The sequence below is a fragment of the Mytilus californianus genome, unplaced genomic scaffold (assembly GCF_021869535.1).
Source record: "Mytilus californianus isolate M0D057914Y unplaced genomic scaffold, xbMytCali1.0.p SCAF_3, whole genome shotgun sequence".
NCBI classification, from domain to species: Eukaryota; Metazoa; Mollusca; class Bivalvia; order Mytilida; family Mytilidae; genus Mytilus; species Mytilus californianus.
The window spans coordinates 94695179-94712976 of record NW_026262679.1 but is presented as its reverse complement, the minus strand read 5'-3'; the positions used below and the strand labels follow the sequence as shown (position 1 = coordinate 94712976).

The following is a 17798-nucleotide window of genomic DNA, read 5'->3' as shown; positions in this document are numbered from 1 at the left end:
TTTGTTTGCATCCCTATCTTGTTTTTAGTGTAGTTTGTTTGCATCCCTATCTTGTTTTCAGTGTAGTTTGTTTGCGATCCTATCTTGTTTTTAGTGTAGTTTGTTTGCATCCCTATCTTGTTTTTAGTGTAGTTTGTTTCCATTCTATCTTGTTTTTAGTGTAGTTTGTTTCCATTCTATCTTGTTTTTAGTGTATTTTGTTTCCATTCTATCTTGTTTCGGCTTAGCATGTTTTCAGTGAAGTATGTTTGCATTTCAATCTAGTTTTCTGTGTAGTTTGATTGTGTCCCTATCTTGTTTTCAGTGTATTTTGTTTGCTTTCCTAACTTATTTTAGAAAAGTTTGTTTGAGTTCATATCTTGTTTTAGAGTAGTTTGTTTCTGTTTCAGATCGTTTTCAGTGTTGTTTGTTTGCGTTCCTATATATTTTTGTAGTTGTTTGTGTTTCTATCTTGTTTTTAGTGTCATCTTATTTTTAGTTTAGTTTGTTTGCAGTCCTATCTTGTTTGAGAGTTTGCAACCATAAATACCCATTTAAATTTACCATAGTGCTAACTTAATCTATTTTATAATAGAATTTAAAATATGGTGTCAAATCTTTCATATGGATTTTTTTGTAAAAAAAAAAGATGCAACATTTGCAGATATGTTTACTGGTCTTCCTTTATAAATATGCATTTCTTTAAACATAATTTAAAAGCAGTGTAAGGGAGGTAATCAAAATGTTGTATTTGGATTACCTCCCTTACACTGCTTTTAAATTGTCTTAATTGTTCATTAACCATTACTTTATACATAATTTAAAAGCAGTGTAAGGGAGGTAATTCAAATGATCTATTTAAATTACCTCCTTTACTCTGCTTTAAATTATGTTTAGTACTATAGTATTTGTCCATTAACCAGGACACCCTTGTTTTCCCCCCTTTTTTGCCCCTAATTCCTAAACGATTTGAGCCATAACCCCCCAAAGCAAATCCTAACCATCCCTTTGTGGTATGGAAACTTGTGGTATAATTTCAGAGAGATCCATACACCGTTCCACAAGTTATTGTCTGGAACTAGAAAAATGCTTATTTTTGGCCCCTTTTTGGCCACTAATTCCTTAACTGTTGGTACCATAACCTCCCAACCTTCCTTTTATGGTATTGAACCTCATGGTAAAATTTCATAGAGATCCATTCACTTAAACTAAAGTTATTGTGCAAAAACCAATGTGTCTTCGGACGATGATGACGACCACGCCAACGTCATACCGAGTATAAAAACTGCATTTTACCCCATGTTCTATTTTTAGCCATGTCGGCCATGTTGGTTGGCAGAAGGGGTCATCGGACACATCTTTAAAACTACATACCCTAATGATGATTATGGCCAAGTTTTGTAAAATTTGTCACAGTAGTTTCAGAGTAAAAGATTACAAAAATTTACGAAAAATTGTTAAAAATTGACATAAAGGGCAATATCTCCTTTAGGGGTCAATTGACCATTTTGGTCATGTTAACTTATTTGTGGATCTTACTTTGCTGAACATTATTGCTGTTTACAGTTTATATCTATCTATAATAATATTCAAGATAATTAATAAAAACTACAAAATTTCCATAAAATTACCAATTCAGAGGCAGCAACCCAACAACAGGTTGTCTGATTCATCTGAAAATTCCAGGGCAGATAGATCTTAACCTGATAAACATTTTTACCCTAGTCAGATTTGCTCTTTATGCTTTAGTTTCAGAGATATAAGCCAAAAACTGCATTTTACCCCTATGATCTATTTTTAGCCATGTCAGCCATCTTGGTTGGTTGGCGGGGTCATCGGACACATTTTTTAAACAAGATACCCCAATGATGATTATGGCCAAGTTTGGTAAAATTTGGACCAGTTGTTTCAGAGAAGATTTTTGTAAAAGTTAACGACGACTATGACGACGGACACCAAGTGATGAGAAAAGCTCACTTGGCCTTTTAGGCCAGGTGAGCTAAAAAGCATTGCAATTTTTATGGTGGCTCGTAGTGCCTAGCTTGTAGCATAGGGTGTTGCATGCCCTTTTTAAGAGTGATAAATTATGAATTTTTTTTTTAACAACAATAAATAGATATATTTTAAAAGTGCTTTTCCTTCACTGATATTTTTTTTGTGTATGTTCTTTATTGTACATTTTTTTAGTCCACTGATCAAGATTAAAAAAATCTTTTTTTAACTCCGCCATAAGTTCATGTATATGTAGTTAGTCAGAAACCTTGTCAGTGGCTATTTTTTTAAAACATGTATCTAAATGTTTTTTGACATTTTGAGAACTTAGTGTTGATGGCTGATCTTTGATTTGTTGCCATATTTTATACACTACTTTTTAAGACTTTGGGTAAATCAGTGCTTTACATATTGTATAGACACCTGTCATTTGTTGAAGACCATTGTTGACCTTTAATGGTTAAATGGATGAAATCATGCTTTTTGATCCTGACCAATCTCTTGCCCGGTCAAACAAAATACTGAAGAATTGATATTACAGAGTAGGAGATTATTCAGTTAGGACTAAAACTATAATTGTGACTTGGGCAACATTTTTTCTTTGAACTGCTTGCTTGTCAATTAACGTTTTTTTTTAAATGACTAAGTATGTCAGTCTAGCACAAAGCACGTCCATCTTCACATCTCATCAACCTGTTGCTGTCTCAGATAAGGTTGAAAGATTTCCAAGAGGGCATTAACAATACACCAACTTTGATTTACACAGGTTAAATTACTATTATAGAATATTTATTGTGTATCCCCATAGAAAAATTCAGTTTACACAAGTTCCAGATTATGCAGCAGATGTTCAGGTTAAACAGGTTGTACTGTATATTGATTGATTGATTGTTGGTGTTTTAACGCCACTTTTAAGCGCCACATTTGGGCTATTTCGTGGCGGCCAGTTTTTATTGGTGGAGGAAGCCAGAGTGCCCGGAAAAAACCCCACCGACCTTCGATAGGAAAACTGGCAATCCTAGTGTACTGTGTATAGAACCAGCTTAAAACATTGTACTGTATATAGAACCAGCTTAAACAGGTTGTACTGTATATAAAACCAGCCCTCAGCAGGTTGCACTGTACACAGAACCAGCTTAAACAGGTTGTACTGTATATAAAACCAGCCCACAGCAGGTTGCACTGTACATAGAACCAGCTTAAACAGGTTGTACTGTATATAAAACCAGCCCTCAGCAGGTTGCACTGTACATAGAACCAGCTTAAACAGGTTGTACTGTATATAAAACCAGCTTTCAGCAGGTTGCACTGTACATAGAACCAGCTTAAACAGGTTGTACTGTATATAAAACCAGCCCTCAACAGGTTGCACTGTATATAGAACCAGCTTAAACAGGTTGTACTGTAAATAAAACCAGCCCTCAGCAGGTTGCACTGTACATAGAATGGCCATAATAATAAAACATAAGTAGAATAAATGATCAAGATATTTTATTTGTTTAAGTTGATGTAAACTTTTTTTTTCAAATCTTATTGAACGTTTCTAGAAACCTTAAACAAAACCACTATATTACAGTAAGAACAATAACTCTATGGTATCACACAACAACTGTAAGCAGTTCGGATTTCTACGTAAAATTTGCATACTGTGCCTCTTAGGCATGACTTAATGATATGAAATGCGAGATCAGAAATTTGGCAAAAATGTTGCTGTACTGCCCAATAGAAAGTTCAAAGTCAACAATTAATAAAAGTTTTAAAAAATGTTACGTAAAGGAAAATATTCTTTATAAGTAAATCATTTGGTATTGAGAGAAATTTGGCATAGATTTGGTAGAACGGCCCAATAGATATATCAAACTCAACAATCTGTTGAATAAAAGTGTTTTTTTTTTTTAAAGTTGCATAAAGAAAAATTCCCTTTTTAAAATAAATTATATGGTATTGAGATAAGAACTAAAGAATAACTGAACTTTTATTTTATTTTCATCAATTGGTATTTAAATGTCACAACTGGAGTTATGATGAAAGTGTTACATGAAAAAGATTATTGATAAGACTTATATTATTTTTTATCATATATATCAGTCAGATAGACAAATATTTCAACTTTAAAAGTTATTCTACAATTTGATTAAATGAATTTTTTTTAGGTAAATGCAATGTGTTTTTATTCAATTAGTTGATGCATAATACACAAACTTTTTTTATAACATGATGGAATAAAGTCTCCAAAAACCAAACATGAATACTTTAAAATAAATATTTTGAAAAATTTTAAGGGTAAACAATCTTGTACAATCTGAAAATTGTTCCCATACATAGGAAACTACACTAAATCTGTTACAATTTGATTTAAAACATTTGTCATAATAAACAATAAAGAAAAAATTAACTAAATTGAGATTCTTCCATATTGAGGGGCAAGCTGTGAATAACAAACTTTTCTGAAAACTTTATTAATATTCAAAATTCATCAATGTCTAAGTTCATCCATTAAAAAAAATGTAAATTGAAAAAATGAAAAAATGGTATGGATTTTCTTTGCAAAAATGTAAAGCAAGGGTATTTATTACAAATGATTCTATGCAAGTGCATGACGAAGAAGAATAAATAGACTGGGTTACAGTTTTCTTGTGACAAGAAAGATAAGAATAACACCAGTTAAACTTTTAAGCAATTAATGCACACTGGTGATTTAGAATTATGCAATTTACTTCTTTGAGGGGGTATAACCACACTGACTGGCTGTTAAGCGTTCAGACAATTGGTAACATAATAATTAATGTCAATGTTATATTGATCACTATAGATATATATAAGTGCTACTATGAAAAAAGCTTTCCGAGTTCTTTCCAATATTTATATTTATACTAAGTCTAACTAAAGCATAGGTATATAATGATTGTTGTGTCCATTGGTTTGTCCATAAATTCATCTGTCTACACATTTTATACACAACTCCTGTTCAAATAGTGACTGGATTTCCTCAAACTTTCAGAGAACATATATTATTATAACTATAATTTATTAACAGTTACTGAAGAAATATAATTGAAACCTTGTTGACATGTTTGGCCTTGCTGCTATTGGCATGCAATTGTCTCAGTTTTTACTTTGATTTATGAGATTTGAACATTGTTATGTTGCCTCTATTCAAACCAGTATATTTAATATAAAGCAGCAGAATTCGTAAAAAAAGAAAAAAATTCTCCAGGAAATGAAAATAAAAATCTTTATCCCAGTCAAGTATAACAATGTGAACGTGACCAAACTTATAAAACTTTAAAATCTGTCGGAGTTTTCCCACAATATCTTAAGACTAAAATTGACAGCAGTTTATACTGAATTCACCGTTTTAGAGTCTAAAGGACTATGGGTAATTTAATTGTGTGTACACCAAAACAAAAACAACGTTACGTCATTGGTTGAATTTCAATTTGTTTGGGACCTTATTAGCCAACCAGTGTTTTGGTGTATGCTTTTGAAAATATTACCCAGAATGCATAAGATTCTATATATTGTTCATGACTAAGATATATTTTTTTGTGAAAATGGTTACTGATGCTCTTTTATAATCTTTATCAATACCCCATCTTATATTTTATGCAAATGTACATAATAATAATAAAACAAAATTATTTACATGTTAAAAATTCTGAAAGACATGGTAACATCAGATACCGGTAATTATTTTTCAACAGATAAACAAAAACTAGATCATATAATTAGATAATCACACATGCATCTTTCATATTATTTAATAAAATTTTAATTTCGTTATTATATAAGTTTGGATTGCAATTTTAATTACTGACCAACAACTAACAATTCGTCATTATTTATTTGTTATCCAGCCATATTATGAACATATAGAATACAGCTGCCTTTAAAATGGGGAAAAAAATCTTTGGAGAACATTCATGAGGTATGCTGCATGTAAATTTTCATGTTTCACTATTACTGATGTAAGAAAGTCATTGAAAAATAAAAATTTAATATGGTATGATGGAAAAATAAAAATATGACTGAATGTTTACAAAATGGTTGGAATGTTTGCATCTACAACAGGAATAGGGTACTTGAAACAGTTTATTATTAGATTTAAGCCCATTTCTACACCAACTGATAGCATTAAATGTTCACAAGAGTTATCTTTCCTTTCCTACGACACAAGTACTACACATTTCATCTTCAAAAATACAGATCAGAAAATAGCTAATTGATTCCACACATGAAAGCGAAGTTGGCTGATTTTCTAATACTTTTTCTTAATAATAAGTCATTGAAAATGTGTGAATGTTAAGAATTGGTTAAAACTACATCCACTTAGGTTATTTTGGAGATATATTCTCTAAAAATAAAAATTCACAATAAGCCAAATGATCAATATTGCATCGAACAGGTAGTGATAAAAACTTCTTACTTAATAAAATCTGTACATGCAAATAATTCCTTCCAAACAAAAACCACAAATCAATTTCAAAATTTATTCATCAAAACTTTTTTTCCAGGTCGAACTCAAGTTCAAACTAAACTAGTAAACAAGACAAACATATTACTAAACTATTCAACATTACACAAAAATAACACCATCTTTAAATAATTGCACAAATTATAAAACAATCATTTATTCTTCACGATCCTTCCATTTCTGTTTACATATAATCCATTCATCCAAACATAACCACATACACATCAATCACTCTGTTGTCATACACATATGCACCAGGTAACTTCCTTCTCACTTAGATAACAATATGGAGAGCTCGCTCCGGGTCATGTCCCTAAAGAACATTATCCTTATTTTACACTTTTAATGCATCGGAATTTAAACTGATCTTACAAACGTTGCAGATTAAGCAAAATTGTCTTTTTTCTATAAATAAAGCTGTTAATGGCTTTTGTAGATAAAAATTTTGTGCTCAGTGATGCGGAACTTTAGCGTGTCCCATTTTTTATCCCCGACTGTCTGATATGCTACTATTTATTGTGAATCCTATTCTCCATTTGGTATACCATTTTTTGCATTCAGTTTTTGTTCTTTTTCTAGTGCTAATCTGTTAGCTACAGCAGTAACAATGGCTGCTCCTTTACCACTACCATCATGAGACAACATCAATTTGAACTGAAAATTAAAGATGAAAAGATTAGGTTTTCATATATTTAACAGATACATACACTTACCAGTAAGGGAAACAATGTATTTCTTTGTTATAATACACTTTTTTGGTTGTGTAATAAAAAATATGAATAAACATAGATGTGAGGTATATGTCAATGAGACAGAAACCAAACAAAAAAGTTTATTTGAAGGTGAATAGAGCAATCTGTTCTAATTGCAGCCTATTTAAAAATTTGTGAGGACATTTCAAGTACTTTGAATATTTTGATAAGATATTGTACTCTTTCCAGGTTCTAATTTCTCAAAGAGTATAACATAAGGAGATGTGATGTGGATTTAATCAATTATAGTTCAATATACAGCCTTTAACAATGAGGAAAACCAATACTGCATAGTCATCTCTAAAAGGCCCAGACATGACAAAATGTGAAACAATTAAAACAAGCCTGATTTAAGACAAAACAATAAAAAGATAGACCTTGTTTTTAGGAAATGTTTATAGCCAGAAGAGGACCCAACTGTCGCAGATTTAATTATTGTTAAAATTGTGTCTGTCACAATTATTCTTCTTTGCTGCAACAATCAAAATATAACATTATCTTCACAAGACTGTTTCATGACTAATCTTACTTTCCCAATGTAAACAATCACATCACTACACTGATCATCTGATCATTTTTAACCAATTACTACACTGGACCATGTGTTCCAATATACATAAAATTTCACTTACTGAGTAGCAGAATGAAAACAAATATTCAAGCATTGTCATGCTAACCATACCTCATTTATAATTCAAAGCATGGGAAAACAGGAAGTAGGTGTCTGACAGATTCAAAAAGGGCTCACATGTTACATCTCATCACTGCCAAGCTGCTGACCAAATACAAAGAAATTTTTTTCAGTTGTACTGGAGAAATGTGTGATAGAAACTTTAAAGTTCATTCAACATATTGAAAAATTCAAAGTATTGGCAAACAGGAAGTAGGTGTCTGACATATATGCTCACGCTTTTCAACTCATTCCTTCAAGCTGCTGACCAATTATGAAATCATTCTGTAGGTAGTACCTAAGAAAAGTGTTACTAAAATAGGTTGGTAAAATGTACAGATGGACGGACAGACTGACAAGGAGAATGCAATATAGCCTTCACTCTTAGAGTTGGGGTATAACAATCATTTCTAATACTCACTTTAATACCGGGATTGACTAGTTGTCTGATTTTTTCTTCCATGAGATCATGAAAATGAGGATGAAATCTGTACAATGATCCATCAACACCTATTGTTACCTCTGGTCGATTCATTTTATTTAGTAATGTTGCAATTCCTGTAAAAAAAAGAATGAAATCATGAAGAAATATTCATATTTACGAACGTGTAATCATTTCTGTTTATATATAGAATAACACACAACTTGAAAGTAAATGGAACTATGCAGATATTTTTAGGCACATTTGATAATGTGTTTTGTAGAGCCAGGATTAAAAAACTATCAAACTACACCTTTTTTTCTTCAGAAAACATCAAAAAATAAATTCAGCGTATCCTTAAAGCAACAAATTAAAAAACCCTTGCCAAAGAGCTTTAAAAAAATGGTTGGCTGCTGAGGTGAAACTCGGTAAAAGTAAGGGAAAGCTAGGTGAATAAAGTGTTGTGTAACTTAATCAATTTAGATTCAAATAACTTAGTTTTTGTTTTTCATTTTTGTCATAATCAAAGAAGACATGAAAATTTCCAAAGGAACCGGTTAACACATGAGGAGTTTGTGCTGTAAGCTATTTCATTATTTATTTATTTACCTGCACTGGCAAGATAAGCAGCTCTAGTTGACACCAGTGAACACACATACTGTACAATTTTACAGTCCTCATCAGTATACTTATGTAAATTTAATTCTGCAAATACTTGTTTTGTACACTTAAAATCGCTATCGTCACCGTCACTGAAATACAAAAAAAAACGTTGAATTATAAATGTGATGAAAAGAATATGATTGTAATTTTCATAATTGTTGAAATAATTGCGAGTAGTACTATTCCTTAAGACGAAATAATGCCTAACTTGATTTAGGTAAACTGGGGAACATTATTACCCCTGCCAAGGCTAACATTACAGTAATTTGCAGTGTAACAAAGGGGAACAAGTCTTTAACAATGAATGTGAAATTAACTAATGTTCCTAGTATGCTATGCTATGCTCATATATTACATCTGTTTCTTCTTCTTAATGGAAACTAAATAAGACATGATACAATAAACATACCTTTCAATTTCAGACACATATTTGGTATAGAATCGGCCTCTCTCTGATAATTCTTCAGAACCTTTTCCATTAAACAACAGTTTGGCTTTCCTCAGTTTCTCTATCACAAGTCTAGCAATCTCTCCCATGTACATTCCTGAGATCATTTTTTCGTATCTGCAAACAAACAAAAATAAATAGAATATAAATTTTGTCTCTGAGCTTTAACATGTCAAAACTTACATTGGAAAGAAAAAAATAAATATTCCTTAAATTATTCACACTTCAGTACATACTTTAAGCTCTAATCTTTTCATCATTTTTCTTCTGAATATTTAATTGTGCGATATGAAATCTTGTATTTTTTCTTCTCTCTGTATAAAGCAGAGAAATGTATCAAAACAGTTTTCACATAACTTCATACTTAATCCTTTATGTTTCATTTTCCCCAATTTATAAACTTTAAATTTCAATGCGTTTATACTGTAAATTCAGAAATGTTCACTACACTATATTTTCTTATACTTACATTTGTTGACCAGCATTGATTGAATGCTTATCAACTTGTTTGTCATAATCTGTCATTATAAAATCTAAACTACCATCATTCCCTAATGCTCCCCATTCTGTATTGATCATTACCTGGAAAATTGAAAAAAAAATATTATTCTCATGAACTTTTCTTTCTTTCTGATAATATTCCTATGTAACATAGGCCTGGGCCTGGGCCCTCTGTCGTAAAACTTTACTCAGTCCTAGGAGTACAAAATTTGTCTTCAAAACACTAAAGCCAGTATTTTGATTGGTTAATTTCTGAGTCTGAGTATGATAATTGTGGTCGAATTGTTTTTGACTTCAAGGCCAGGTATTTTGACTTTTGTCATCTGTATATCTGCTGGGGCAGAAATGAGGAATTGAAAATGATAAGTCGGAGGACCATTTAAATTGGGAACGGTCTGCTAAAGAAGGTGTATAAAACTGTTTTGAGAGTTTATTAAAAACACTTAATCTGATTTCTCAATTTTAAAGCCACAGAGAATTCACTGTAGTAATATGTAAGATCACAGTACTTTAACCAAATAACTTAATTTCTGTTAGTACATTACTGTGAACAAGAGTGCACACTCTGAAATGTCTCGCCTTCTTTACTAATCATTGATATTATGTTGATAGTCCTAAATATAAAGCTTTACTACAACGTTAACTATCACATAAACTTAACATGATCCAAGAAAATGAGGTCAAGGTCATATAAACCAAACAAGAAATACATGTACACCTTACAATCATTCAATACACTAAATATAGTTGACCTATTGCTTATAGTTTCTAAGAAACAGGCTTAACCAAGAAAACTAAACATGGACAAATGAACCATGAAAATAAGGTCAAGGTCAGATGAACCATGCCAGGCAGACATGTACAGCTTACAATTCTTCCATACAACAAATATTGTTGACCTATTGCTTATAGTTTAAAAAAAACAGACCAAAACACAAAAACTTAACACTGAGCAATGAACAGTGAAAATGAGGACAAGGTCAAATAAAACCTGTGAGACTGACAGGTACATCATAAAATATTTCCATACACCAAATAAAGTTGACCTATTGCATATACATGTAGTATTAGAAAAAAAGACCAAAACTCAAAAACTTAACTTTGACCACTGAACCATGAAAATGAGGTCAAGGTCAGATGACACCTGCCAGCTAGACATGTACACCTTACAATCATTCCATACACCAAATATAGTAGACCTATTGCATACAGTATAAGAAAAACAGACCAAAACACAAAAACTTAACTATAACCACTGAACCATGAAAATGAGGTCAAGGTCAGATGACACCTGCCAGTTGGACATGTACACCTTACAGTCCTTCCATACACCGAATATACTAGACCTATTGCTTATAGTATTTGAGATATGGACTTGACCACCAAAACTTAACCTTGTTCACTGATCCATGAAATGAGGTCGAGGTCAAGTGAAAACTGTCTGACGGGCATGAGGACCTTGCAAGGTACACACATACCAAATATAGTTATCCTATTACTTATAATAAGAGAGAATTTAACATTACTTAAAAATCTTAACTTTTTTTCAAGTAGTCACTGAACCATGAAAATGAGGTCAAGGACTTTGGACATGTGACTGACAGAAACTTCGTAACATGAGGCATCCATATACAAAGTATGAAGCATCCAGATCTTCCACCTTCTAAAATATAAAGCTTTTAAGAAGTTAGCAAACGCCGCCGCCGGATCACTATCCCTATGTCGAGCTTTCTGCAATAAAAGTCGCAGGCTCGACAATAAATCATGTAGTCTTGAGTACAAAAAAATATTAAAACTTTTATTGTCTGTTTTTTCTTTAGTCAGGGCAAAATCTTTATTCAAAATTATATTTTAGTGCATTAAAAAATGATTAAAAGAAAAGGAATTTGGAAACTCTTTCAACAATAATTTTTCTGCACATGATGATTTGAATTACCTGATGTGGTTCGTCATTATCACCATCCCACAATTCAGTATTTTCTAACGTTTCTATATAACATGCATTTGTCCCTGTACCTGTAAAAATAATAAAAATCCTAAATGTATTCTTCAACTGTTATTTCAGATAAAAATAAACTGATATAATTATGACGTGTTGGAAGGTTATTTTTATTTAACCTTAGAACCATTTCGTCAATAAGGGATCTATATAAAACATGATAATCTGGACTTATAAAAATATAGGGAGACAATAATGGAGTAATTTCCCTTAAGCCTGGTCTACTATTCCAACAAGTGAAAAATTGTCCTGATGCGGCATGCAGAACTCAAATTCATGTCAACCAAATAAAATCACCTCTTGATCTTACGAAATGTTGTCATTTGATAAAAGTTTTTCACTTATAGTTATTATCCTTTTAAAACTAGATCAATCCTTTTTAGATAGTGATCATGTGTACTTTTGAAATAAGTATAATTCTTTAAAAAATCCATAGACCAATGTTTTTGTAATAAACTTTTGTTTACAATTATAATGTGTAGGTGTATCAGCTGTTACTAACAAAAGAGAAATGTCATATTGTCTGACGTATGCTATTCTGGTTGATATTTTGTAACTTAATATCTATAAAATGCTCCCCGATGCACAGCTTGATACGACCGCAGAGGTCAAACCCCTGAACAGTTGGGGCAAGTATGGACACTACATTCAAGATTGATATAGCTCTGAATTTGGATTGTGATTAAATATTTGACACATCATAGGTTTCTTACAGAATAAATATGGTCAAAGAACTGAAAAATTTGAAATTGGACTTTTACCTATTTTGGTCCAATATCCAAAATCTGAATAACAGTTAGATTCTGCAATCATAGAACCACAAGACTTTAATTTTTGATGAAATCAAACAAAGTTTAATTTTGGACCCTTTGGACCTCAATGTGGACAAATTTGATAACAGAGTCCTGAAAATCCAAAATTTAAATACAAGGTTAGATTCAGCATATCGAAGAACCTCATATCAATTTTTGAACCCCAATTTGGACAGATTCAGCATATCCATGTACAGCAAGAATTTAATTAATTTATTTATTAATGGACAATATGAGCTAAGTTCACAGCTGTGACAATAACCCTCAAAATCAATCCCAACTTTCCTTTTGAAGTATGGAACCTAGTGCTAAAATTTCACAGCGATCCATACACTTATACTCAAACTATTGTCTGTGAACCAGGAAAAATGCTTGTTTTTGGCCCCTTTTTGGCCCTTAATTACTAAACAGTTACAACAATAACCCCCAAAGTCAATCCCAACCTTCCTATTGTGGTATGGAACCTAGTGCTAAAATTTTTAATAGAGATCCATACACTTATACTCAAGTTATTGTCTGTGAACCAAAATGTCTTCGGACAACAAGAAAAATGCTTGTTTTTGGCCCTTAATTACTAAACCACCCGACAATAACCCCCAAAATCAATCCCAACCTTCCTATTATGGTATGAAACCTTGTGCTATTATTTCATAGAGATCCATACACTTATACTCATGTTAATTGTCTGCGAACCAAAATGTCTTCGGACGACAAATTTCTTCGGACAACGACGCAGACATCGCCATAGCATAATACGAACGCAAAAATTTTGAGGTCAGATAAAAATTAATATATATATATATTAAGAGTAATTATATATATATAGCATTCTGAAAATTAGTTCATACAGAATAAATATATTTATTAAAGTTATTGGTCACATGATGTAGTAACGGTCAAGTGACTGTTTACTATAAACATGTGTTTGTGTTTATACTAATCACATGGTTGTGTTTATGTTAGTTATGATTGGATGGCATATACCAGCAATGCGGCTTTTAAGGGTATATGCAGCTCATGAGATTCATGAAAAGCGCGATTAAGTATTACTTAAGGGCTTCATTTGAGAAATTAAAATTATTCAAAGTTTGCCTATAGTTTACGTAGCAGCAGTTCATTATCATGTTTACCCACCCACCCACCTTTTTGAGTGGATTATTGTTAATGTGGGTAAATAAATAATAAATAAATTAAATTATATTAATATGTATTTTTCCTCTTTTGTAGATAAGATTTTGATTGTGTATTCTATTAATACAAATGTATATGATTGGATTGGTAGTGCTTGCCTGAATTTATAATGAAGGACTTTAGTTTGATGAATAATGAATGTAATTAATATTAAAGGCTGCTTCACCTATTAGCACACTTATCCTATTTATGTGTTGTTTTATTTATTAAATAATTTATATTCGTTTGAGCTTGATAAATTAGAATATAACAAACAAACCTACCACAGAGTTCTGCAAAAAATGTACAAAATAAAAAATGAAAACAATTTCCAAAACATCATTCATCATTAATATAGTGCCTTTAAAAAATCTATAAAACTTACTTCTTTTCAAAATTAATAATGAACAGTAAATTTCAATCTATATTTATACATAATTTCTAAAATTAGAAAATGATAATATATCTATTTTTAACTATAACTCAACTTATAATTTCAATCAATTGTACAATACTGCTTTTTACCCCTTTTTGGACCCTTAGTATTAAACAGTTTGGGCCATGAACCCCAAAATCAATCCCAACTTTCCTTTTGAAGTATGAAACCTTGTGCTAAAATTTAATAGAGATCCATACACTTATACTCAAGTTATTGTCTACAAGCTAAAATGTCTTCGGATGCTGATGCAGACATCACCATAGCATAATATAAATGCAAAAATTTTTGTGGTTGTATAAAAATCCTTACTGTAATGTATATAAAGTCTGTTTAAACCTTTCATATAGCCGTCACACAAGTTTAAACATTGGTAATTGTTATACCTCACATCAGTGAAAAATATTTGATAAATCACAAGGATTAAATCACTGTAAATTCAGAAATATTGCAATGTTTTTATTATTGTGTAAATTGCAACAGAAAGTGATTGGAAAAAATAAATTTCAGTAGCATTTTTTGTATGCAACATTTTCTGAAATCTCAATAATTTATTTAAAATGTATGTCGATAGTTCAACAATAGCAATAATAAATGGACTCTGAATTTACAGTATCAAAAACTATAGAAAATTATTTATAATATATCAACAAAATTTAAAAACAGAGTAGATTATAACATTCACAATACAATAACAGGTATGGATTGAGGATTTGATGTTTGGAGGACCATATTTTGACCAAAAATTGGCTGTTATTTTTCCTATAAATTACATTTCTGTCTGTTTTTAGCGGTAACTGAATCAGTGTCTGAATTCTTCTCTTTTTTTATATTTTATCATAGCAGCAATTTTTTAAATTTCCCACTTATTGTAGATTTTTGTGTACTCAATTGATCTTCCCACGTTATCAAAAATTCAAGCAAACTAAATTCATTTGTTTTTGTGTTTCCATTACGTAATATATTCGGTTGCTGGTGATTAGAAATAGTCATTTATAGATTTTCCGTTTATTTCATTACACACATTATTTCAGTATTTGTACCTTGGAGGTGTTTCTTTTTGTTTGTGCAGATAATAAAATATACCAATATAATCTCATATTGGCTTAACCAATATCCCTATCAAGGAAATAGAAAACAAAGTTTGTCTACATCCTTGTTGACAGCTGTACTTTAAATCTAAATACTCACATTAAACAATTCCTTGGAGGAAAACTGCTGTACATCATGTGAAGATTTTTAATTGATTACATAATTTTAGATTCATTTGGAAATCCTATTTCTGATTTTTTCTATCATAAATAATATTTTGCACTGTACTTTCAGTCACTTTACTTGGCAGTAATGCTCTGTAACAAAAGTTTACTGCAATCAATTTTCTATTTGATTTTTAAGGGTTATCTTTCATTTTCTAATTTTTTTAGGGAGGTTGCAATGTTGTTGGAATACTCTATTATATAGGTTTTACCCAGTATCTCCTTTATTCAGAATCTTATACAGACTTTCTAAAAAAACTTACCCAAAATTAAACCCACAGCACATTTTCTGTCTTCATGTGCACAAGACATCAAAGCACCTACAGTATCATTTATCACAGCTAAACATTCTACATCTAAATCCTGAAAAAAAAAACCTACAAGTTTTATCAATTCACTGAAAAATTATTTCAATTCAACAGTTAAGATTTTAAGCATGTTTTCATAATTATAATAAACATACAATAGTATACTGAACGATTAACAAAAAATTACAAATTTCTTCAATTCAAGAAGGTAAGTGTTTTTTTATATAAGAAGACATAATGCCCTATCAATGCTGCAAGTTTCATAAAGGTCAGTTCAATATATAAAAGAACTTGAGAACTGTAATATTCTAGTCAGCAGCTCCAAACTAGTGTAATTTTATTCAGACTAGTAAGTATTTGCAAAACTTTGTTTAGACACTTAACAAAAATGTTGGAATATTGGTCTTCGGACTAGTAGTTGGAAAAGATTTTGTTGCAGAATGTTGTACACTAAGAAATTGATCCTGATTACAGAAACGAATGTAGAAAAATCAAACTATAGTCCAGTATACCGAGAAACTTTCTGACCACAACACTGGAGACATGACATCCAAAAAGTTTCTGACCACAACACAACACAAATGGCTTGAGAAAATTTCTGACCACAACTCTGGAAACATGTTATTTTAGAGGTATTTAACTCTAAAGGCAGTTATGATCACAAATTGGAGTTCAATAGAACATTTTAACAGGTTATGAAATTAAAGTATCTTATTCACATGGACTAAAAGTTTCACAACAGACAACATGTTTGATATTTTGTGTGGACTTTAGTTGCTGAATTTCAAATAAATATTAAAAGTTTTGCTTATTGGATTTTTTAGCCTTTTGGTGAAAATTAGAAAAATTTTACAAAAGGAATATCACAATCAATATTGAATAAAAATTCAATTTCTAAATGACTTTCTTCAGTAATTTTATTCTTTCACTTGGATAAGTCTAATGTAAAAATATAGGACTTTTTATTAATTATGTTTTATCTCCTAGACATGCCGTTTAAATCCCCCTTTTGTTAAAGTAATCTTTTAATAAAACACTTTTTAAATTTTAACACTTATTCCCATGTTCTTACTATTTAATAAATCACTTATTGTATTGACAACTAAACTCTTCTTTTAATATATATAAGGTGAACAAAAAGTCATTCCCATTCTATTGTTCAATATATTTTTTATACACTGTGGATTTATTTGTTGTCATGGGTACCAATTGATTACATAATTTTAGATTCATTTGGAAATGTTCACATCAGAAGAAAATAAAAATTGAAGACAAAATTATAAACAGATAAACAAATAAACTTCAGACCATTCTGTATTTTCAACACACGGGGGTTTGTTAAAATCCAGCCATAAATGCCTTCAAAGCTATTGAAATATAGTAAAAAAAGATTTAGGTGACGGATACTTATTGCTAGTAGCTACTACCTGAAATATTAAAAATCTACACCTACCCCTCTTCTTTCTATAGCTTCATGTAACAACTTTACAATATCATTCCCTTCCACTCCGGCACATTTGAATCCTTTCGTCCAATGAGTTAAGATGGCTTTATTAAGTCCTTCTTGCCGACATGGGAAAGAAAATGTAAATCCTAATGGAATCTTATGGTGTAACAAATTATGATCTTTCATGAACTTATGTATACATTCTGCTATATGGTCAAATAACTGCAAAAAAGACAAAAATATATAACCATTATGTTGTTTTTTTTATAAATAAAACCAGTATTTTTCTTAGTGCCTATTCTACGTAGAAATGACAAAATTGAAGGGTTATGAGGTTCTTCATTTAAAAAGTATAGGTGGTGAGATATTTTTGTTTGCAGGAGCAAATCACAGAATAATTCAAAATTTTATACTTGGAAGACATTTACAAAATTTGCATTCTGACATTTACCCGCATCCAAATCAACTCT

The 17798-nt window shown here is 30.9% G+C and overlaps 1 protein-coding gene across 6 annotated transcripts in view; it reads right to left on the bottom strand.

Moving 5' to 3' along the window:
- Positions 1 to 3445: 3445 nt before the first annotated feature.
- The window catches only part of LOC127735482 (hexokinase-2-like), a 51683-nt gene continuing 37330 nt past the window's right edge, over positions 3446 to 17798 (bottom strand). For all 6 annotated transcript variants that reach the window (XM_052245658.1, XM_052245656.1, XM_052245654.1 and 3 more), the window contains 8 exons: positions 17335 to 17550; positions 15837 to 15936; positions 11837 to 11916; positions 9869 to 9981; positions 9361 to 9516; positions 8898 to 9040; positions 8289 to 8425; positions 3446 to 7099 (listed from right to left, as the gene is read on the bottom strand). In XM_052245658.1, the coding sequence (XP_052101618.1) occupies positions 6971 to 7099; positions 8289 to 8425; positions 8898 to 9040; positions 9361 to 9516; positions 9869 to 9981; positions 11837 to 11916; positions 15837 to 15936; positions 17335 to 17550 (1074 nt within the window). In that variant the 3' untranslated portion in view covers positions 3446 to 6970. The remainder of the gene's footprint in view (positions 7100 to 8288; positions 8426 to 8897; positions 9041 to 9360; positions 9517 to 9868; positions 9982 to 11836; positions 11917 to 15836; positions 15937 to 17334; positions 17551 to 17798) is intronic.